Source organism: Bombina bombina, chromosome 8 (genome assembly GCF_027579735.1).
Source record: "Bombina bombina isolate aBomBom1 chromosome 8, aBomBom1.pri, whole genome shotgun sequence".
Lineage (NCBI taxonomy): Eukaryota > Metazoa > Chordata > Amphibia > Anura > Bombinatoridae > Bombina > Bombina bombina.
The window spans coordinates 171,162,561-171,186,765 of record NC_069506.1 but is presented as its reverse complement, the minus strand read 5'-3'; the positions used below and the strand labels follow the sequence as shown (position 1 = coordinate 171,186,765).

General features: G+C 42.4%; 1 protein-coding gene across 2 annotated transcripts in view; it reads right to left on the bottom strand.

Moving 5' to 3' along the window:
- Positions 1 to 24,205, bottom strand: part of PPP6R1 (protein phosphatase 6 regulatory subunit 1) — a 602,143-nt gene that overhangs the window by 69,833 nt on the left and 508,105 nt on the right. For both annotated transcript variants that reach the window (XM_053690700.1, XM_053690701.1), the window contains 2 exons: positions 5,258 to 5,444; positions 5,028 to 5,144 (listed from right to left, as the gene is read on the bottom strand). In XM_053690700.1, the coding sequence (XP_053546675.1) occupies positions 5,028 to 5,144; positions 5,258 to 5,444 (304 nt within the window). The remainder of the gene's footprint in view (positions 1 to 5,027; positions 5,145 to 5,257; positions 5,445 to 24,205) is intronic.

Genomic DNA, 24,205 nt, shown 5'->3' with positions numbered 1-24,205 from the left:
GAAGAAAAAGCAACCAAAAACAGAACTTTCCAAGATAACATCTTGATATCTATGGAATGTAGAGGTTCAAACGGAACCCCTTGAAGAACTGAAAGAACTAAATTCAGACTCCAGGGAGGAGTCAAAGGTCTGTAAACAGGCTTGATCCTGACCAAAGCCTGAACAAAAGCTTGAACATCTGGCACAGCTGCCAGTAGTTTGTGTAACAAGACAGATAAAGCAGAAATCTGTCCCTTTAGAGAACTCGCTGATAATCCCTTATCCAAACCTTCTTGGAGAAAGGAAAGGATCCTAGGAATTTTGATCTTACTCCATGAGAATCCCTTGGATTCACACCAACAGATATATCTTTTCCATATTTTATGGTAAATTTTTCTAGTTACAGGTTTTCTGGCTTGTACCAGAGTATCTATCACAGAATCCGAAAACCCACGCTTAGATAAAATCAAGCGTTCAATTGCCAAGCCGTCAGCTGGAGAGAAACTAGATTTGGATGTTCGAATGGACCCTGTATTAGAAGATCCTGTCTCAAAGGTAGCTTCCATGGTGGAGCCGATGACATATTCACCAGGTCTGCATACCAAGTCCTGCGTGGCCACGCAGGAGCTATCAAGATCACTGAGGCCCTCTCCTGTTTGATCCTGGCTACCAGCCTGGGAATGAGAGGAAACGGTGGAAACACATAAGCTAGGTTGAAGGCCCAAGGCGCTACTAATGCATCCACTAGAGTCGCCTTGGGATCCCTGGATCTGGACCCGTAGCAAGGAACCTTGAAGTTCTGACGAGACGCCATCAGATCCATGTCTGGAATGCCCCATAATTGAGTCAACTGGGCAAATATCTCCGGGTGGAGTTCCCACTCCCCCGGATGGAATGTCTGACGACTCAGATAATCCGCCTCCCAGTTTTCCACTACTGGGATGTGGATCGCAGATAGGTGGCAGGAGTGATCCTCTGCCCATTTTATGATTTTGGTCACTTCTCTCATCGCCAGGGAACTCCTTGTTCCCCCCTGATGGTTGATGTAAGCAACAGTCATCATGTTGTCCGATTGGAATCTTATGAATCTGGCCTTTGCTAGTTGAGGCCAAGCCCTGAGAGTATTGAATATCGCTCTCAGTTCCAGAATGTTTATCGGGAGAAGAGACTCTTCCCGAGACCATAGACCCTGAGCTTTCAGGGAGTCCCAGACCGCGCCCCAGCCCACTAGACTGGCGTCGGTCGTGACGATGACCCACTCTGGTCTGCGGAAGCTCATTCCCTGGGACAGGTGATTCTGGGTTAGCCACCAACGGAGTGAGTCTCTGGTCTTCTGATCTACTTGAATCACTGGAGACAAGTCTGTATAGTCCCCATTCCACTGTTTCAGCATGCACAGTTGTAATGGTCTTAGATGAATTTGCGCAAAAGGAACTATGTCCATTGATGCAACCATCAACCCTACTACTTCCATGCACTGAGCTATGGAAGGTCGTGGAACAGAGTGAAGAACTTGACAAGCGTTTAGAAGTTTTGACTTTCTGACATCTGTCAGGAAAATCTTCATTTCTAAAGAATCTATTATTGTCCCCAAGAAAGGAACTCTTGTCGACGGAGACAGGGAACTCTTTTCTATGTTCACCTTCCACCCGTGAGATCTGAGAAAGGCCAGAACGATGTCTGTGTGAGCCTTTGCCTTTGAAAGAGACGACGCTTGTATCAGAATGTCGTCCAAGTAAGGTGCCACTGCAATGCCCCTTGGTCTTAGAACCGCTAGAAGGGACCCGAGTACCACCTTTGTGAAAATCCTTGGAGCAGTGGGTAGCCCGAATGGGAGAGCCACAAACTGGTAATGTTTGTCCAGAAAGGCGAACCTTAGGAACTGATGATGATCTTTGTGGATAGGAATATGTAGATAAGCATCCTTTAGATCCACAGTAGTCATAAATTGACCCTCCTGGATTGTAGGTAAAATCGTTCGAATAGTTTCCATTCTGAACGATGGCACTCTGAGAAATTGGTCTGAAAGTTCCCTCTTTTTTGGGAACTACAAACAGATTTGAGTAAAACCCCATTCCTTGTTCCATAGTTGGAACTGGGTGTATCACTCCCATTTTTAACAGGTTTTCTACACAATGTAAGAATGCCTGTCTCTTTATTTGGTTTGAAGATAAGTGAGACATGTGGAACCTTCCCTTTGGGGGTAGTTCCTTGAATTCCAGAAGATAACCCTGAGAAACTATTTCTAGTGCCCAGGGATCCTGAACATCTCTTGCCCAAGCCTGAGCGAAGAGAGGGAGTCTGCCCCCTACTAGATCCGGTCCCGGATCGGGGGCTACTCCTTCATGCTGTTTTGGTAGCAGCAGCAGGCTTCTTGGCCTGCTTACCCTTGTTCCAGCCTTGCATTGGTTTCCAAGCTGGTTTGGTTTGCGAAGCATTACCCTCTTGTCTAGAGGCTGCAGAGTTGGAGGCCGGTCCGTTCCTGAAATTGCGAAAGTAACGAAAATTAGACTTATTCTTGGCCTTGAAAGGCCTATCTTGTGGGAGGGCGTGGCCCTTACCCCCAGTGATGTCTGAGTTAATCTCTTTCAATTCTGGCCCAAAAAGGGTTTTACCCTTAAAAGGGATATTAAGCAATTTTGTCTTGGAAGATACATCCGCTGACCAAGACTTTAGCCAGTGCGCTCTGCGTGCCACAATTGCAAACCCTGAATTTTTCGCCGCTAATCTAGCTAACTGCAAAGCGGCATCTAAAATAAAGGAATTAGCTAACTTAAGTGCGTGAATTCTGTCCATAACCTCCTCATACGGAGTCTCTCTACTGAGCGACTTTTCTAGTTCCTTGAACCAGAACCACGCTGCTGTAGTGACAGGAATAATGCACGAAATAGGTTGCAGGAGGTAACCTTGCTGTACAAAAATCTTTTTAAGCAAACCCTCCAATTTTTTATCCATAGGATCTTTGAAAGCACAATTATCCTTGATAGGAATAGTAGTGCGCTTAGCTAGTGTAGAAACTGCCCCCTCGACCTTAGGGACTGTCTGCCATAAGTCCTTTCTGGGGTCGACCATAGGAAATAATTTCTAAAATATAGGAGGGGGGACAAAAAGGTATGCCGGGCTTCTCCCACTCCTTATTCACTATGTCCGCCACCCGCTTGGGTATAGGAAAAGCGTCGGGGTGCACCGGAACCTCTAGGAACTTGTCCATCTTGCACAATTTTTCTGGAATGACCAGGTTGTCACAATCATCCAGAGTAGATAGCACCTCCTTAAGCAGTGCACGGAGATGCTCTAATTTAAATTTAAATGTCACAACATCAGGTTCTGCCTGTTGAGAAATTCTACCAGAATCAGAAATTTCCCCATCTGACAAAACCTCCCTCATGGCCACTTCAGATTGGTGTGAGGGTATGACAGAGCAATTATCATCAGCGCCCTCCTGCTCTACAGTGTTTAAAACAGAGCAATCGCGCTTTCTCTGAAAAGTAGGCATTTTGGATAAAATATTTGCTATGGAGTTATCCATTACTGCCGTCAATTGTTGCATAGTAACAAGCATTGGCGCGCTAGAAGTACTAGGGGTCTCCTGCGTGGGCAAAACTGGTGTAGACACAGAAGGAGATGATGTAGAACTATGTCTACTCCCTTCATCTGATGAATCATCTTGGGCAACTTTACTATCTGTGGCAGTACTGTCCTTACTTTGTTTGGACGCTATGGCACAATTATCACAAAATTTTGAAGGGGGAGACACATTGGCTTCCATACATACAGAACATAGTTTATCTGAAGGCACAGACATGTTAAACAGGCTTAAACTTGTCAATAAAGTACAAAAACCGTTTTAAAACAAAACCGTTACTGTCTCTTTAAATTTTAAACGGGGCACACTTTTTTACTGAATATGTGAAAAACTATGAAGGAATTGATAAATTTTAACCAAATTTTCACCACAGTGTCTTAAAGCATTCAAAGCATTGCACCCCAAATTTCAGACCTTTAACCCTTAAAATGACGAAACCGGAGCCGTTTATAGTTTTAACCCCTCTACAGTCCCAGCTACAGCCTTTGCTGCGACTTTACCAAACCCAGGGGGGTATACGATACCAAATGAAGCCTTCTAGGAACCTTTTCAACTACTTCCAGACCCACACACATGCAGCTGCATGTCCTGCTCTCAAAAGTAACTGCGCAGTAATGGCGCGAAAATGAGGCTCTGCCTACTACATAGAAGGCCCTTCCTGACTGGGAAGGTGTCTAAACCAGTGCCTGACGTAAAAAAACGTTCCCCAAAGTAATAAAGTGTGAATTTCAACATCAAACTTATAAAATGCCCAAATAAAGCAATCGATCTAGCCCATAAAAGTGTCTACCAGTTTTATAGCCCATATTAAGCCCTATATTCTGTTTGAGACTAAGAAAATGGCTTACCGGTCCCCATGAGGGGAAAAATGACAGCCTTCCAGCATTACACAGTGTTGTTAGAAATATGGCTAGTCATACCTTAAGCAGAAAAGTCTGCCAACTGTTTCCCCCAACTGAAGCTATCTCATCTCAACAGTCCTATGTAGAAATAGCAAACGATTTTAGTTACTGCTGCTAAAATCATCTTCCTCTCACAAACAGAACTCTTCATCCTTTTCTGTTTCAGAGTAAATAGTACATACCAGCACTATTTTAAAATAACAAACTCTTGATAGTAGAATAATAAACTACAACTAAACACCACATACTCTTCACCATCTCCGTGGAGATGCTGCTTGTTCAGCGGCAAAGAGAATGACTGGGGTGGGCGGAGCCTAGGAGGGACTATATGGACAGCTTTTGCTGTGCTCTTTGCCATTTCCTGTTGGGGAAGAGAATATTCCCACAAGTTATGGATGACGCCGTGGACCGGACACACCAATGTTGGAGAAATGTATATGGGAGGCAGAAAACATTTACAATTAATAAAAAACGTTAAACATGGTAGTTTATTAAATAGTGCATGCACGCAACACAAATATGAAGGATTTGAGGATTTACTAAATGTAACAGAATAGTACCTGTTTTCCGGCTGTTCTTTTCCATTACTATCTAAAGTATCTTTTAAGAGCTCCAAATTCTGCTGTTTAGCTTCTCCTAAATCATCCGTCTTAGAGGTAGATGGTATTTCTTCCACTCTATACAGATGAATGATTAAGAGTACATAAAGAAATATTAGTTACACAATAAGGAGGTACAGACAAGTAATGGGTGTTAAACTAATAGATTGGAAACCAGAAGAAAATGATACCTGTCACTGGTTTGTATTGCTGTCACACTTTGCTCTGATAACGCTTCCGTTTCCCCGTTCCAAATTACTCTGCTTTCTATTCCATCCGATGAATCTGTTGTTTTTGTACATGTTTCTAATGTAGGGTTCTGTGAGGCTTGTGAACTTTCCTGGGAGGTGCCCAAACTATCTGAGGTTCTGGAATTATCTGAAAGAAAAATATAGAACCAAGGACAAAGAATTAGATTGATCACCATTATAAGTATTCTACATAAAAATTATTTAAATATAATTTACTAGTCTTCAAACATCATAACGGTGAAGAAATATTAAACAATGGCCAGTAACAATTCAAATTTACTTTCCTTCTATCAAGCAACATACACAACAATTCATTTGGTTTTACTCTTTAAAGGGACATGAAACACAAAATGTTACTCTCACGATTCAGATAGAGCATATCATTTTAAACAGCTTTCCAATTGACTTCTATTATCGAGTTTGCTTAGTTCTCTTGATATCCTTTGCTGAAAGGCATACCTAGTTAGACCCAGGAGATGGGAGCTAGCTGCTGATTGGTGGTGCATATATGCCTGTTTTCTTTGGCTTACAGATGTATTGAGCTATCTCTTAGTAATGCAATGCTGCTGCTTCAATAAAGGAAACCAAAAGAATGAAGCAAAATTGCTAATAGAAGTACTGGGAAGTTGTTAAAACATTATATGCTCTAACTGAATCATGTGGGGAAACAAAAAAGGGTTTCATGTCCCTTTAATATGAGTAAGGCAGGTTTCCAATTTGCAAGTTTACAAAACAAACAAAAAAAACAATGTTTCCATCAAAGGATGATACTATTTCAAAGTATATATAAAATATTTGTGTTGCTAGAATAAAGGCTTTAGCAAGTGACTTATGGTACAAAAGCTCTCTCTCTCACATTCATATAATTGCAATACATAGAAGACTCTTAGAGTCTGTGCGAAACGTATAACTAGAAAACAACCACGGTAGTGTCAAGGAAGCAAAACAAGTGTTATTTTTCTATTTCTAATGTATAATATGATACAAAATAAAACGTTTACCCTCTCTTTCCTAAATGCCTTGCAAAAATTATTTCTTCCCAGAAATATGCCCATCTCATTAAAGGGACATATATCGTCTGAAAAAACCCTGAGTTATTTTATCTTGAAATTTTTATTTTTTCAAGACCAATGCTTAGTGCCTCTCTCGTGTACCTATTTAACCCTTATTTTGAATAGAAAAAGGATTTTTTTTGCTTTCCTTCAAGAACCTGTTTTCATCAATTAAACATATATGTGTGACGTTATTTGTCCACAGGAGTGTGACAAAGCATATCAATTCTCAGGTTATGTAGTTTCCTGCTCTTCATTCTCATTTTATTCTGAGCTTTGATTTTTCATATTCTATTTTTTTTTTTTTTCTTTAGGACTTCAAGCAAATTGAAAACCGATGATTAAAAAATAACATCTTAAATTGGTTTTGTCAAACAGCACATTGATAAAGTATTAGGTGATGTATTTAACCCTTTGAGTGCTAAGCACTTTCCCACCTGGGTGCTATAAGCTTTTTTAATGTTTTTTTTATTTTTTTATTTTTTGAACAATTTTTTTTCAGACCCCCAAGACTTGCACTTTTGGAAAGGTTAAGCGATTACCTTTCCAATGATGGGTCTTGGGGGTCTGTGGCTGCTTAGATGCCTGAGATACAGGCTTCTAAGCAGCATGCCCCCTGCTCCCATACTTAACATTGTTAAGCATAAATAAAGTTGCGCGGTGACTTCATCACGTTATTGCGCGTGACGTCACCATGCAAAACGGGAAGCCACGGCGATGCCCATCACTCTACAGGCACAATCGCCGGGGTAGGAGTGGGTGGGAACCCCCAGATCTCCCTCAAGTTGGGAGAGTGCTAGTGACTGCTCTGAGCCGTCATTAGCACCAGAGTGGGAAACTGACGGCTCAGAGCCGTCAGCACTCAAAGGGTTAAAGGGATATGAAACCCAAAGATGTTCTTTTATGATTCAGATACAGCATACAATTTTAAACAACTTTCCAATTTACTTCTATTATCTAATTTGCTTCATTCTCTTTATATATTTGTTGAAAAGCATATACAGGTAGGCTCAGGAGCTAGCTGCCGATTGATGGCTGCTCACACCCCTCTTCTCATTGGCTTTCCAATGTATTCAGTTAGCTCTTAGTAGTGTATTACTGCTCCTTCAATAAACAATACCAAGAGAATTAAGCAAAATTAATATAAGTAAATTGGAGAGTTGTTTAAAATTGTTATCTATCTGAATCATGAAAGAATAATTTTGGGTTTCATGTCCCTTTAATCTCTAATTATGGTTCTCGCACAATTATGGGGTAAATTGTAATTTAATCAAGAGGAACGAACCAACAGGCTTGGTAGTTGACATAAGCCAACCTAGGAACAGCCCAGTTGTGCTTTTCACAGAGGAAAAAACTTTCCTGAAGTATACAAGTCCGAACTAGTCAAGTAAGTTCAGTCCAGCCCCAAAATACCAGGCAATTCTCCTTTGGACAAGGAACATGAAAACCCCAGATGATCTTTTTGGCCTTAACTCGGACTCGTTAGTGAGGTGCAGCCATATTCCTCTAAGCACACTGGGCAAGGAGTCTATGTCTGGTTTCCCCCATCACCCTTCGGGAGACCTTCATAGTTTCTGATAGAGCGCTTCTCTCTTTGCATGCATTTGTGTTATGACCCTAACAACAGCTCAGTAGCTTGTTCTATGGCGAGTTACCACCTAGGAGCAGCTTCTTTTAACCCAGTTGTGCTTTTCACAGAGGAAAACTTTCCTGAAGTCTCTCTCTATATGCCATGAGTTCTATGTCAGGCCTTCCCCAGCAATCCATAATCTGGTTGAATACCTCCTGATTCAAGGACTATTCTCCAGGGTGAAGGTACTGACGACTGAGGAAGTACTCTTCCTAAATGTCTTAACACCCACAATGTGAATAGCTGAAAGCATGCAATGATGGTAATCTGCCCACGTCAGAATGCAGGCTACCTCCTTAATTGATAAGGCGTTTTGAGTACAGGTTTGGTAGTTGACTTAAGCCAGTACTATAACAGGAGTCAACTCTTGATAGCCCTGAAGATTGTATGGAATTTTAAGGTGTTGCTAGGTAACTTCGCCTCCTAAGGAGACCAAACTACCTGCATTTTTCAGAAACACAAGACTGCTTCCCAACCCAGCAGGTTGGCGTCCACAATAATCACTATCCAATTTGGACAGGTAGATGAGAAATGAGGGTCCCTAAATCAATAATTGCTGAGTCTGCCACCAACTTATAGAATGTCTTTGTCCTGAAGTCAAAGATCTTCTCAAACAGGTTGCTGTAATCTCCAATCCACTGTTGGAACATTTGAAGCTGCAAAAAATGTAAGTGGAACCTGCAAAAGGTACAGGATCTGAAGCCACAGCCATGAGACCAACTACTTCCAAGCACTGAAACAGTATAGGAAGAACAGTTTGTTTTTCCTATTCCAGATGCTATCTTTAATATGATTACTAAAGAATGGTCTAAGCCTGGTGCGTCTTTTAACCCTTCTTCTAGGTTTAAGAAGCTATATCCTTTACCTGTGGCCAATTTAGAGTTTTGGGAGAGAGTCCCTAAGGTTGATGGGGCTATTTCCACTCTTGCCAAATGTACTACTATTCCTATGGAAGCAGAACAGAAGAAAGAGGGGCGCCTCATGTGTAGAATCACTAAATCAAAAATGCCAAAGCTTATGCACTCAAGCCAAATTGGAACTCACATTTAAAATAAGCACCCCAATGTGCTAATGGAAGTAGACTGACATAATATGGTGTGTCAGTATACCCACTCCAGGATATCCCCACCAGGTGCGTCTGTAATGGAGAGTCAAGACAACAAAGGAAACCACATGTGCAAATCAACCTAATAGATAGAACAATGGAGATAATTATGCCAAATAGGTCTCACAATGTCCAATAGCACACCTATGTGCTGGTAGATGCAGACTGATAATTTAAGGTTAGGGCGTATCAGCTCACCCACTCCAGGTGTTACCAACGATATGGTCCAAAAACAGGATAAATGCATAAAAGATAGTACTTCCTTTAAGGATCCTTTATATAGGAAGATTGAATCTCATCTTAGAGCATATCTACATACTGGCTATATTCTTAGACCTGCTATTTCTATGGCTGATGTTGCTGCTGCTTCAACTTTTTGGTTGGAAAGCTTAGCACAGCAGTTATCAGATCCTTAATGGTCTAGCATTGTTCTTTTAATTCAACATGCTAATAATTTTATTTGTGATGCTATATTTGATGTCATTAAGATTGATATTAAATCTATGTCTTTAGCTATTCTTACTAGAAGAGCTTTATGGCTTAAATCTTGGAATGCTGATATGGTGTCTAAACCAGTACTGAAAAATATCAGCAGAGGCAATGGTATAGGAGTATAACATCGATCTGAAAAGGGAGGCAAGGAATGAATTCCTACGACCGATTACAGAGAGCCTTTGTAAGGATTTCCCATGGGTGAAACCACTAAATCAATAGGCAATACTCCCTTCACATCCCTCTGATAAACACTGTACTCTGAGAGGAATTAGGCTTCAAAATGCTTAGAAGCGCCTTTCACAGAAAAAAATTAAGCACATCACCACCTCCACAGGAAGGCAAAGTTTGTAAAACTAAGGTATGTGTGTGGTGGGAGGTGTATTCATAGGCATTTTGATGTTTGGGAAACTTTGCCCCCTCCTGGTAGGAATGTATATCCGATACGTCACTAGCTCATGGACTCTTGCCACTTGCATGAAAGAAATTGGCTGGCTCCTAAGCTGAGATGCCTTTTTCAAATAAAGATAGCAAGAGAACGAAGAAAAATTGATAATAGGAGTAAATTAGAAAGTTGCATAAAATGACATGCTGTATCGGAATCATGAAAGAAAACAAAATTGGGTTTTGCATCGCTTTAACCCTTTGAGTGCTAAGCACGCTAAGCACTTTCCCACCTGGGTGCTAAGGTTTTCTTAAAGGGTCTTGGGGGTCTGTAGCTCTGAGCCGTCATTAGCACCAGAGTGGAAAACTCTGTGATGGCTCAGAGCCGTCATTAGCACTCAAGGGGTTATAGAAAAAACAGAATTTATGCTTACCTTATAAATTACGTTCTCTTGCGGTGTATCCAGTCCACGGATTCATCCTTACTTGTGGGATATTCTCATACCCTACAGGAAGTGGCAAAGAGAGCACACAGCAGAGCTGTCCATATAGCTCAGCCTCTAGCTCCGCCCCCCAGTCATTCGACCGACGTTTAGGAGAAAAAGGAGAAACCATAGGGTGCAGTGGTGACTGTAGTTTAAACAAAAAATTTTAACCTGACTTAATTGCCAGGGCGGGCCGTGGACTGGATACACCGCAAGAGAAAGTAATTTATCAGGTAAGCATAAATTCTGTTTTCTCTTGCAAGGTGTATCCAGTCCACGGATTCATCCTTACTTGTGGGATACCAATACCAAAGCTTTAGGACACGGATGAAGGGAGGGAACAAGACAGGTAACCTAAACGGAAGGCACCACTGCTTGCAAAACCTTTCTCCCAAAAAACATAATTTATGTAAGAACTTACCTGATAAATTCATTTCTTTCATATTAGCAAGAGTCCATGAGCTAGTGACGTATGGGATATACATTCCTACCAGGAGGGGCAAAGTTTCCCAAACCTTAAAATGCCTATAAATACACCCCTCACCACACCCACAATTCAGTTTAACGAATAGCCAAGAAGTGGGGTGATAAGAAAAAGTGCGAAAGCATATAAAATAAGGAATTGGAATAATCGAGCTTTATACAAAAAAATCATAACCACCACAAAAAAGGGCGGGCCTCATGGACTCTTGCTAATATGAAAGAAATGAATTTATCAGGTAAGTTCTTACATAAATTATGTTTTCTTTCATGTAATTAGCAAGAGTCCATGAGCTAGTGACGTATGGGATAATGACTACCCAAGATGTGGATCTTTCCACGCAAGAGTCACTAGAGAGGGAGGGATAAAATAAAGACAGCCAATTCCTGCTGAAAATAATCCACACCCAAAATAAAGTTTAATGAAAAACATAAACAGAAGATTCAAACTGAAACCGCTGCCTGAAGTACTTTTCTACCAAAAACTGCTTCAGAAGAAGAAAATACATCAAAATGGTAGAACTTAGTAAAAGTATGCAAAGAGGACCAAGTTGCTGCTTTGCAAATCTGATCAACCGAAGCTTCATTTCTAAACGCCCAGGAAGTAGAAACTGACCTAGTAGAATGAGCTGTAATCCTTTGAGGCGGAGTTTTACCCGACTCGACATAGGCATGATGAATTAAAGATTTCAACCAAGATGCCAAAGAAATGGCAGAAGCTTTCTGGCCTTTTCTAGAACCGGAAAAGATAACAAATAGACTAGAAGTCTTACGGAAAGACTTAGTAGCTTCAACATAATATTTCAAAGCTCTAACAACATCCAAAGAATGCAACGATTTCTCCTTAGAATTCTTAGGATTAGGACATAATGAGGGACCCACAATTTCTCTACTAATGTTGTTGGAATTCACAACCTTAGGTAAAAATTCAAAAGAAGTTCGCAACACCGCCTTATCCTGATGAAAAATCAGAAAAGGAGACTCACAAGAAAGAGCAGATAACTCAGAGACTCTTCTGGCAGAAGAGATCGCCAAAAGGAACAAAACTTTCCAAGAAAGTAATTTAATGTCCAATGAATGCATGGGTTCAAAAGGAGGAGCTTGAAGAGCCCCCAGAACCAAATTCAAACTCCACGGAGGAGAAATTGACTTAATGGCAGGTTTTATACGAACCAAAGCTTGTACAAAACAATGAATATCAGGAAGATTAGCAATCTTTTTGTGAAAAAGAACAGAAAGAGCAGAGATTTGTCCTTTCAAAGAACTTGCGGATAAACCTTTATCTAAACCATCCTGAAGAAACTGTAAAATTCTCGGAATTCTAAAAGAATGCCAAGAAAAATGATGAGAAAGACACCAAGAAATATAAGTCTTCCAGACTCTATAATATATCTCTCTAGATACAGATTTACGAGCCTGTAACATAGTATTAATCACAGAGTCAGAGAAACCTCTTTGACCAAGAATCAAGCGTTCAATCTCCATACCTTTAAATTTAAGGATTTGAGATCCTGATGGAAAAAAGGACCTTGCGACAGAAGGCCTGGTCTTAGCGGAAGAGTCCACGGATGGCAAGAGGCCATCCGGACAAGATCCGCATACCAAAACCTGTGAGGCCATGCCGGAGCTACCAGCAGAACAAACGAGCATTCCTTCAGAATCTTGGAGATTACTCTTGGAAGAAGAACTAGAGGCGGAAAGATATAGGCAGGATGATACTTCCAAGGAAGTGATAATGCATCCACTGCTTCCGCCTGAGGATCCCGGGATCTGGACAGATACCTGGGAAGTTTCTTGTTTAGATGAGACGCCATCAGATCTATTTCTGGAAGCTCCCACATTTGAACAATCTGAAGAAATACCTCTGGGTGAAGAGACCATTCGCCCGGATGCAACGTTTGGCGACAGATAATCCGCTTCCCAATTGTCTATACCTGGGATATGAACCGCAGAGATTAGACAGGAGCTGGATTCCGCCCAAACCAGAATTCGAGATACTTCTTTCATAGCCAGAGGACTGTGAGTCCCTCCTTGATGATTGATGTATGCCACAGTTGTGACATTGTCTGGCTGAAAACAAATGAACGATTCTCTCTTCAGAAGAGGCCAAGACTGAAGAGCTCTGAAAATTGCACGGAGTTCCAAAATATTGATCGGTAATCTCACCTCCTGAGATTCCCAAACTCCTTGTGCCGTCAGAGATCCCCACACAGCTCCCCAACCTGTAAGACTTGCATCTGTTGAAATTACAGTCCAGGTCGGAAGAACAAAAGAAGCCCCCTGAATTAAACGATGGTGATCTGTCCACCACGTTAGAGAGTGTCGTACAATCGGTTTTAAAGATATTAATTGAGATATCTTTGTGTAATCCCTGCACCATTGATTCAGCATACAGAGCTGAAGAGGTCGCATGTGAAAACGAGCAAAGGGGATCGCGTCCGATGCAGCAGTCATAAGACCTAGAATTTCCATGCATAAGGCTACCGAAGGGAATGATTGTGACTGAAGGTTTCGACAAGCTGAAATCAATTTTAGATGTCTCTTGTCTGTCAAAGACAGAGTCATGGACACTGAATCTATCTGGAAACCCAGAAAGGTTACCCTTGTCTGAGGAATCAATTAACTTTTTAGTGAATTGATCCTCCAACCATGATCTTGAAGAAACAACACAAGTCGATTCGTATGAGATTCTGCTAAATGTAAAAACTGAGCAAGTACCAAGATATCGTCCAAATAAGGAAATACCACAATACCCTGTTCTCTGATTACAGACAGAAGGGCACCGAGAACCTTTGTAAAAATTCTTGGAGCTGTAGCTAGGCCAAACGGCAGAGCCACAAACTGGTAATGCTTGTCCAGAAAAGAGAATCTCAGGAACTGATAATGATCTGGATGAATCGGAATATGCTGATATGCATCCTGTAAATCTATTGTGGACATATAATGCCCTTGCTGAACAAAAGGCAAGATAGTCCTTACAGTTACCATTTTGAACGTTGGTATCCTTACATAACGATTCAATATTTTTAGATCCAGAACTGGTCTGAAGGAATTCTCCTTCTTTGGTACAATGAAGAGATTCGAATAAAACCCCAGCCCCTGTTCCAGAACTGGAACTGGCATAATTACTCCAGCCAACTCTAGATCTGAAACACATTTCAGAAATGCTTGAGCTTTCACTGGATTTACTGGGACACGGGAAAGAAAAAATCTCTTTGCAGGAGGTCGTATCTTGAAACCAATTCTGTACCCTTCTGAAACAATGTTCTGAATCCAAAGATTGTGAACAGAATTGATCCAAATTTCTTTGAAAAAACATAACCTGCCCCCTACCAGCTGAGCTGGAATGAGGGCCGCACCTTCATGTGGACTTAGAAGCTGGCTTTGCTTTTCTAGAAGGCTTGGATTTATTCCAGACTGGAGATGGTTTCCAAACTGAAACTGCTCCTGAGGATGAAGGATCAGGTTTTTGTTCTTTGTTGAAACGAAAGGAACGAAAACGATTATTAGCCCTGTTTTTACCCTTAGATTTTTTATCCTGTGGTAAAAAAGTTCCTTTCCCACCAGTAACAGTTGAGATAATAGAATCCAACTGAGAACCAAATAATTTGTTACCCTGGAAAGAAATGGAAAGTAGAGTCGATTTAGAAGACATATCAGCATTCCAAGTTTTAAGCCATAAAGCTCTTCTAGCTAAAATAGCTAGAGACATAAACCTGACATCAATCTCTGATAATATCAAAAATGGCATCACAGATAAAATTATTAGCATGTTGAAGAAGAATAATAATATTATGAGAATCATGATCTGTTACTTGTTGCGCTAAAGTTTCCAACCAAAAAGTTGAAGCTGCAGCAACATCAGCCAATGATATAGCAGGTCTAAGAAGATTACCTGAACACAGATAAGCTTTTCTTAGAAAGGATTCAATTTTCCTATCTAAAGGATCCTTAAACGAAGTACCATCTGACGTAGGAATAGTAGTACGTTTAGCAAGGGTAGAAATAGCCCCATCAACTTTAGGGATTTTGTCCCAAAATTCTAATCTGTCAGACGGCACAGGATATAATTGCTTAAAACGTTTAGAAGGAGTAAATGAATTACCCAAATTATTCCATTCTCTGGAAATTACTTCAGAAATAGCACCAGGAACAGGAAAAACTTCTGGAATAACCACAGGAGATATAAAGACCTTATCTAAACGTTTAGATTTAGTATCAAGAGGACCAGAATCCTCAATTTCTAAAGCAATTAGTACTTCTTTAAGTAAAGAACGAATAAATTCCATTTTAAATAAATATGAAGATTTATCAGCATCAACCTCTGAGACAGAATCCTCTGAACCAGAAGAGTCATTAGAATCAGAATGATGATGTTCATTTAAAAATGCATCTGTATAAAGAGAAGTTTTAAAAGATTTTTTAGGTTTACTAGAAGGAGGAATAACAGACATAGCCTTCTTGATGGATTCAGAAACAAAATCTCTTATGTTATCAGGAACATTCTGAACATTAGATGTTGATGGAACTGCAACAGGTAATGGTACATTACTAAAGGAAATATTATCTGCATTAACAAGTTTGTCATGACAATTAATACAAACAACAGCTGGAGGAACAGCTACCAAAAGTTTACAGCAGATACACTTAGCTTTGGTAGTTCCAGCACCAGACAGCGATTTTCCTGAAGTATCTTCTGACTCAGATGCAACGTGAGACATCTTGCAATATGTAAGAGAAAAAACAACATATAAAGCAAAATTGATCAAATTCCTTAAATGACAGTTTCAGGAATGGGAAAAAATGCCAAGGAACAAGCTTCTAGCAACCAGAAGCAAAGAAAAAAATGAGACTTAAATAATGTGGAGACAAAAGCGACGCCCATATTTTTTTAGCGCCAAATAAGACGCCCACATTATTTGGCGCCTAAATGCTTTTGGCGCCAAAAATGACGCCATGTCCGGAACGCCGACATTTTTGGCGCAAAAGAACATCAAAAATGACGCAACTTCCGGCGACACGTATGACGCCGGAAACAGAAAAGATTTTTTGCGCCAAAAAAGTCCGCGCCAAGAATGACGCAATAAAATGAAGCATTTTCAGCCCCCGCGAGCCTAACAGCAAACAGGGAAAAAAGTCAAATTTTTAAGGTAAGAAATATATTTGATTCAAGTGCATTATCCCAAATATGAAACTGACTGTCTGAAAAAAGGAATGTTGAACATCCTGAGTCAAGGCAAATAAATGTTTGAATACATATATTTAGAACTTTATTAAAAAAGTGCCCAACCATAGCTTAGAGTGTCACAGAAAATAAGACTTACTTACCCCAGGACACTCATCTACATGTTTGTAGAAAGCCAAACCAGTACTGAAACGAAAATCAGCAGAGGTAATGGTATATATATATATATATATATATAAGAGTATATCGTTGATCTGAAAAGGGAGGTAAGAGATGAATCTCTACGACCGATAACAGAGAACCTATGAAATAGACCCCGTAGAAGGAGATCATTGAATTCAAACAGGCAATACTCTCCTCACATCCCTCTGACATTCACTGCACGCTGAGAGGAAAACCGGGCTCCAACCTGCTGCGGAGCGCATATCAACGTAGAATCTAGCACAAACTTACTTCACCACCTCCATAGGAGGCAAAGTTTGTAAAACTGAATTGTGGGTGTGGTGAGGGGTGTATTTATAGGCATTTTAAGGTTTGGGAAACTTTGCCCCTCCTGGTAGGAATGTATATCCCATACGTCACTAGCTCATGGACTCTTGCTAATTACATGAAAGAAATAGCCTCCGAAGAAGCAAAAGTATCGAATTTGTAAAATTTGGCAAAAGTATGCAGTGAAGACCAAGTCGCTGCCTTACAAATCTGTTCAACAGAAGCCTCATTCTTGAAGGCCCAAGTGGAAGCCACAGCTCTGGTGGAATGAGCTGTAATTCGATCAGGAGGCTGCTGCCCAGCAGTCTCATAAGCCAATCGGATGATGCTTTTCAACCAGAAGGAAAGAGAGGTAGCAGTCGCTTTCTGACCTCTCCTCTTACCAGAATAGAAAAGCAAACAAAGATGATGTTTGTCTGAAATCCTTAGTTGCTTGTAAATAGAATTTCAAAGCACGAACCACATCAAGATTGTGTAAAAGCCGTTCCTTCTTAGAAGCTGGATTAGGACACAGGGAAGGAACAATGATTTCCTGGTTAATGTTCTTATAAGAAACAACTTTAGGAAGAAAACCAGGTTTGGTACGCAAAACTACCTTATCTGCATGGAACACCAGATAGGGTGAATTACACTGCAAAGCAGACAATTCTGAAACTCTTCGAGCAGAAGATATAGCTACCAAAAACAAAACTTTCCAAGATAGTAACTTAATATCTATGGAATGTAAAGGTTCAAACGGAACCCCTTGAAGAACTGAAAGAACTAAATTTAGACTCCATGGAGGAGCCACAGGTTTATAGACAGGCTTGATTCTGACTAACGCCTGTGCAAACGCTTGAACATCTGGTACTTCTGCCAGACGCTTGTGTAAAAGGATAGACAGAGCGGATATCTGCCCCTTTAAGGAACTAGCTGATAAACCTTTCTCCAATCCTTCTTGGAGAAAAGACAATATCCTTGGAATCCTAATCTTACTCCACGAGTAACCCTTGGATTCACACCAACAAAGATATTTCCGCCATATCTTATGGTAAATTTTCCTGGTGACAGGTTTTCTAGCTTGGATCAGAGTATCTATGACTGATTCAGAGAACCCACGCTTGGATAGAATTAAGCGTTCAATCTCCAAGCAGTCAGCTGCAGAGCAACTAGATTTGGATGCTTGAATGGACCCTGAATTAGAAGATCCTGCCTCATTGGCAGTGTCCATGGTGGGACAGATGACATGTCCACTAGGTCTGCATACCAAGTCCTGCGTGGCCACGCAGGCGCTATCAGAATTACAGAGGCCTTCTCCTGTTTGATTCTGGCTACCAGCCGAGGGAGAAGGGGAAACGGTGGAAAGACATAGGCCAGATTGAAGGACCAAGGCGCTACTAGAGCATCTATCAATGCCGCCTTGGGGTCCCTGGACCTGGATCCGTAAAGAGGAAGTTTGGTGTTCTGACGGGACGCCATCAGATCCAACTCTGGAATGCCCCATAGCTGAGTCAGCTGAGCAAATACCTCCGGGTGGAGTTCCCACTCCCCCGGGTGAAAAGTCTGACGACATAGGAAATCCGCTTCCCAGTTGTCTACTCCTGGGATGTGAATTGCAGATAGATGGCAAGAGTGATCCTCCGCCCACCTGATTACCTTGGTTACTTCCTTCATCGCTAAGGAACTCTTTGTTCCTCCCTGATGATTGATGTATGCTACAGTCGTGATGTTGTCCGACTTAAATCTGATGAACTTGGCCGCTGCTAGCTGAGGCCATGCCTGGAGCGTGTTGAATATCGCTCTCAGTTCCAAAATGTTTATCGGGAGAAGAGACTCTTCCCGAGACCATAGGCCCTGAGCTTTCAGGGAGCCCCAGACCGCGCCCCAGCCTAACAGACTGGCGTTGGTCGTTACAATGATCCACTCCGGTCTGCGGAAGCACATTCCCTGAGACAGGTGATCCTGAGACAACCACCAGAGAAGAGAATCTCTGGTTTTCTGGTCCAGTTGGATTTGGGGAGACAAATCTGCATAATCTCCATTCCACTGTTTGAGCATGCACAATTGCAGTGGCCTGAGATGAATACGAGCAAAAGGGACTATGTCCATTGCTGCTACCATTAATCCGATTACCTCCATGCACTGAGCAACAGATGGCCGAGGAATGGAATGAAGAGCTCGGAAAGTACTTAGAAGCTTTAACCTTCTGACCTCCGTCAGAAATATTTTCATTTCTACCGAGTCTATTTTTCTCGGTGTTCACCTTCCACCCGTGAGACCTTAGAAAGGCCAGAACAATATCCGTATGAGCCTTGGCTCTGGGAAAAGACGACGCCTGTATTAAGATGTCGTCCAGATAGGGTGCTACTGCAATGCCCAGCGGTCTTAGTACCGCTAGAAGTGACCCTAGAACCTTTGTGAAAATTCTGGGAGCGGTGGCCAACCCGAAGGGAAGGGCCACGAACTGGTAATGCTTGTCCAGAAAAGCGAACCTTAGGAACTGATGGTGATCTTTGTGGATAGGAATATGAAGGTACGCATCCTTTAGATCCACGGTAAACATATATTGACCTTCCTGGATTATCGGTAAGATTGTCCGAATGGTCTCCATCTTGAAAGAATTTGTTTAGAATTTTTAGATCCAGGATTGGTCTGAAAGTTCCTTCCTTTTTGGGAACCACAAACAGGTTTGAGTAAAAACCCAGTCCTTGTTCTGTAATTGGAACTGGATATATCACTCCCATCTTGAGTAGATCTTCTACACAGCGTAAGAACGCCTCTTTCTTTGTCTGGTCTGTAGACAGACGAGAAATGTGGAATCTTCCCCTTGGAGGAGAGTCCTTGAATTCTAGAAGATATCCCTGAGCAACGATCTCTAATGCCCAGGGATCGGGAACATCTCTTGCCCAAGCCTGAGCAAAGAGAGAGAGTCTGCTCCCTACCAGATCCGGTCCCGGTCTTAGTAGCAGCTGCAGGCTTCTTGGCCTGTTTACCTTTGTTCCAGCCCTGCAAAAGCTTCCAGGTTGCCTTGGGCTGTGAAGTGTTACCCTCTTGCTTTGCGGTTGCAGAGGTTGAAGCAGGACCGCTCCTGAAGTTGCGAAAGGAACGAAAAACAGAATTTATGTTTACCTGATAAATTACTTTCTCCAACGGTGTGTCCGGTCCACGGCGTCATCCTTACTTGTGGGATATTCTCTTCCCCAACAGGAAATGGCAAAGAGCCCAGCAAAGCTGGTCACATGATCCCTCCTAGGCTCCGCCTACCCCAGTCATTCGACCGACGTTAAGGAGGAATATTTGCATAGGAGAAACCATATGGTACCGTGGTGACTGTAGTTAAAGAAAATAAATTATCAGACCTGATTAAAAAACCAGGGCGGGCCGTGGACCGGACACACCGTTGGAGAAAGTAATTTATCAGGTAAACATAAATTCTGTTTTCTCCAACATAGGTGTGTCCGGTCCACGGCGTCATCCTTACTTGTGGGAACCAATACCAAAGCTTTAGGACACGGATGAAGGGAGGGAGCAAATCAGGTCACCTAAATGGAAGGCACCACGGCTTGCAAAACCTTTCTCCCAAAAATAGCCTCAGAAGAAGCAAAAGTATCAAACTTGTAAAATTTGGTAAAAGTGTGCAGTGAAGACCAAGTCGCTGCCCTACATATCTGATCAACAGAAGCCTCGTTCTTGAAGGCCCATGTGGAAGCCACAGCCCTAGTGGAATGAGCTGTGATTCTTTCGGGAGGCTGCCGTCCGGCAGTCTCGTAAGCCAATCTGATGATGCTTTTAATCCAAAAAGAGAGAGAGGTAGAAGTTGCTTTTTGACCTCTCCTTTTACCGGAATAAACAACAAACAAGGAAGATGTTTGTCTAAAATCCTTTGTAGCATCTAAATAGAATTTTAGAGCGCGAACAACATCCAAATTGTGCAACAAACGTTCCTTCTTTGAAACTGGTTTCGGACACAGAGAAGGTACGATAATCTCCTGGTTAATGTTTTTGTTAGAAACAACTTTTGGAAGAAAACCAGGTTTGGTACGTAAAACCACCTTATCTGCATGGAACACCAGATAAGGAGGAGAACACTGCAGAGCAGATAATTCTGAAACTCTTCTGGCAGAAGAAATTGCAACTAAAAACAAAACTTTCCAAGATAATAATTTAATATCAACGGAATGCAAGGGTTCAAACGGAACCCCCTGAAGAACTGAAAGAACTAAATTGAGACTCCAAGGAGGAGTCAAAGGTTTGTAAACAGGCTTAATTCTAACCAGAGCCTGAACAAAAGCTTGAACATCTGGCACAGCAGCCAGTTTTTTGTGAAGTAACACCGACAAGGCAGAAATCTGTCCCTTCAGGGAACTTGCAGATAATCCTTTTTCCAATCCTTCTTGAAGGAAGGATAGGATCCTAGGAATCTTAACCTTGTCCCAAGGGAATCCTTTAGATTCACACCAACAGATATATTTTTTCCAAATTTTGTGGTAAATCTTTCTAGTTACAGGCTTTCTGGCCTGAATAAGAGTATCGATAACAGAATCTGAGAACCCTCGCTTCGATAAAATCAAGCGTTCAATCTCCAAGCAGTCAGCTGGAGTGAAACCAGATTCGGATGTTCGAACGGACCCTGAACAAGAAGGTCTCGTCTCAAAGGTAGCTTCCAAGGTGGAGCCGATGACATATTCACCAGATCTGCATACCAAGTCCTGCGTGGCCACGCAGGAGCTATCAAGATCACCGACGCCCTCTCCTGATTGATCCTGGCTACCAGCCTGGGGATGAGAGGAAAGGGCGGGAACACATAAGCTAGTTTGAAGGTCCAAGGTGCTACTAGTGCATCCACTAGAGCCGCCTTGGGATCCCTGGATCTGGACCCGTAGCAAGGAACTTTGAAGTTCTGACGAGAGGCCATCAGATCCATGTCTGGAATGCCCCACAGCTGAGTGACTTGGGCAAAGATTTCCGGATGGAGTTCCCACTCCCCCGGATGCAATGTCTGACGACTCAGAAAATCCGCTTCCCAATTTTCCACTCCTGGGATGTGGATAGCAGACAGGTGGCAGGAGTGAGACTCCGCCCATAGAATGATTTTGGTCACTTCTTCCATCGCTAGGGAACTCCTTGTTCCCCCCTGATGGTTGATGTACGCAACAGTTGTCATGTTGTCTGATTGAAACCGTATGAACTTGGCCCTCGCTAGCTGAGGCCAAGCCTTGAGAGCATTGAATATCGCTCTCAGTTCCAGAATATTTATCGGTAGAAGAGATTCTTCCCGAGACCAAAGACCCTGAGCTTTCAGGGATCCCCAGACCGCGCCCCAGCCCATCAGACTGGCGTCGGTCGTGACAATGACCCACTCTGGTCTGCGGAATGTCATCCCTTGTGACAGGTTGTCCAGGGACAGCCACCAACGGAGTGAGTCTCTGGTCCTCTGATTTACTTGTATCTTCGGAGACAAGTCTGTATAGTCCCCATTCCACTGACTGAGCATGCACAGTTGTAATGGTCTTAGATGAATGCGCGCAAAAGGAACTATGTCCATTGCCGCTACCATCAACCCGATCACTTCCATGCACTGAGCTATGGAAGGAAGAGGAACGGAATGAAGTATCCGACAAGAGTCTAGAAGTTTTGTTTTTCTGGCCTCTGTTAGAAAAATCCTCATTTCTGAGGAGTCTATAATTGTTCCCAAGAAGGGAACCCTTGTTGACGGGGATAGAGAACTCTTTTCCACGTTCACTTTCCATCCGTGAGATCTGAGAAAGGCCAGGACGATGTCCGTGTGAGCCTTTGCTTGAGGAAGGGACGACGCCTGAATCAGAATGTCGTCCAAGTAAGGTACTACAGCAATGCCCCTTGGTCTTAGCACAGCTAGAAGGGACCCTAGTACCTTTGTGAAAATCCTTGGAGCAGTGGCTAATCCGAAAGGAAGCGCCACGAACTGGTAATGTTTGTCCAGGAATGCGAACCTTAGGAACCGATGATGTTCCTTGTGGATAGGAATATGTAGATACGCATCCTTTAAATCCACCGTGGTCATGAATTGACCTTCCTGGATGGAAGGAAGAATAGTTCGAATGGTTTCCATCTTGAACGATGGAACCTTGAGAAACTTGTTTAAGATCTTGAGATCTAAGATTGGTCTGAACGTTCCCTCTTTTTTGGGAACTATGAACAGATTGGAGTAGAACCCCATCCCTTGTTCTCTTAATGGAACAGGATGAATCACTCCCATATTTAACAGGTCTTCTACACAATGTAAGAATGCCTGTCTTTTTATGTGGTCTGAAGACAACTGAGACCTGTGGAACCTCCCCCTTGGGGGAAGTCCCTTGAATTCCAGAAGATAACCTTGGGAGACTATTTCTAGCGCCCAAGGATCCAGAACATCTCTTGCCCAAGCCTGAGCGAAGAGAGAGAGTCTGCCCCCCACCAGATCCGGTCCCGGATCGGGGGCCAACATTTCATGCAGTCTTGGTAGCAGTGGCAGGTTTCTTGGCCTGCTTTCCTTTGTTCCAGCCTTGCATTGGTCTCCAAGCTGGCTTGGCTTGAGAAGTATTACCCTCTTGCTTAGAGGACGTAGCACCTTGGGCTGGTCCGTTTCTACGAAAGGGACGAAAATTAGGTTTATTTTTTGCCTTGAAAGGCCGATCCTGAGGAAGGGCGTGGCCCTTACCCCCAGTGATATCAGAGATAATCTCTTTCAAGTCAGGGCCAAACAGCGTTTTCCCCTTGAAAGGAATGTTAAGTAGCTTGTTCTTGGAAGACGCATCAGCCGACCAAGATTTCAACCAAAGCGCTCTGCGCGCCACAATAGCAAACCCAGAATTCTTAGCCGCTAACCTAGCCAATTGCAAAGTGGCGTCGAGGGTGAAAGAATTAGCCAATTTGAGAGCATTGATTCTGTCCATAATCTCCTCATAAGGAGGAGAATCACTATCGACCGCCTTTATCAGCTCATCGAACCAGAAACATGCGGCTGTAGCGACAGGGACAATGCATGAAATTGGTTGTAGAAGGTAACCCTGCTGCACAAACATCTTTTTAAGCAAACCTTCTAATTTTTTATCCATAGGATCTTTGAAAGCACAACTATCCTCTATGGGTATAGTGGTGCGTTTGTTTAAAGTGGAAACCGCTCCCTCGACCTTGGGGACTGTCTGCCATAAGTCCTTTCTGGGGTCGACCATAGGAAACAATTTTTTAAATATGGGGGGAGGGACGAAAGGAATACCTGGCCTCTCCCATTCTTTATTAACAATGTCCGCCACCCGCTTGGGTATAGGAAAAGCTTCTGGGAGCCCCGGCACCTCTAGGAACTTGTCCATTTTACATAGTTTCTCTGGGATGACCAACTTGTCACAATCATCCAGAGTGGATAATACCTCCTTAAGCAGAATGCGGAGATGTTCCAACTTAAATTTAAATGCAATCACATCAGGTTCAGCCTGTTGAGAAATGTTCCCTGAATCAGTAATTTCTCCCTCAGACAAAACCTCCCTGGCCCCATCAGACTGGGTTAGGGGCCCTTCAGAGATATTAATATCAGCGTCGTCATGCTCTTCAGTATCTAAAACAGAGCAGCCGCGCTTACGCTGACAAGT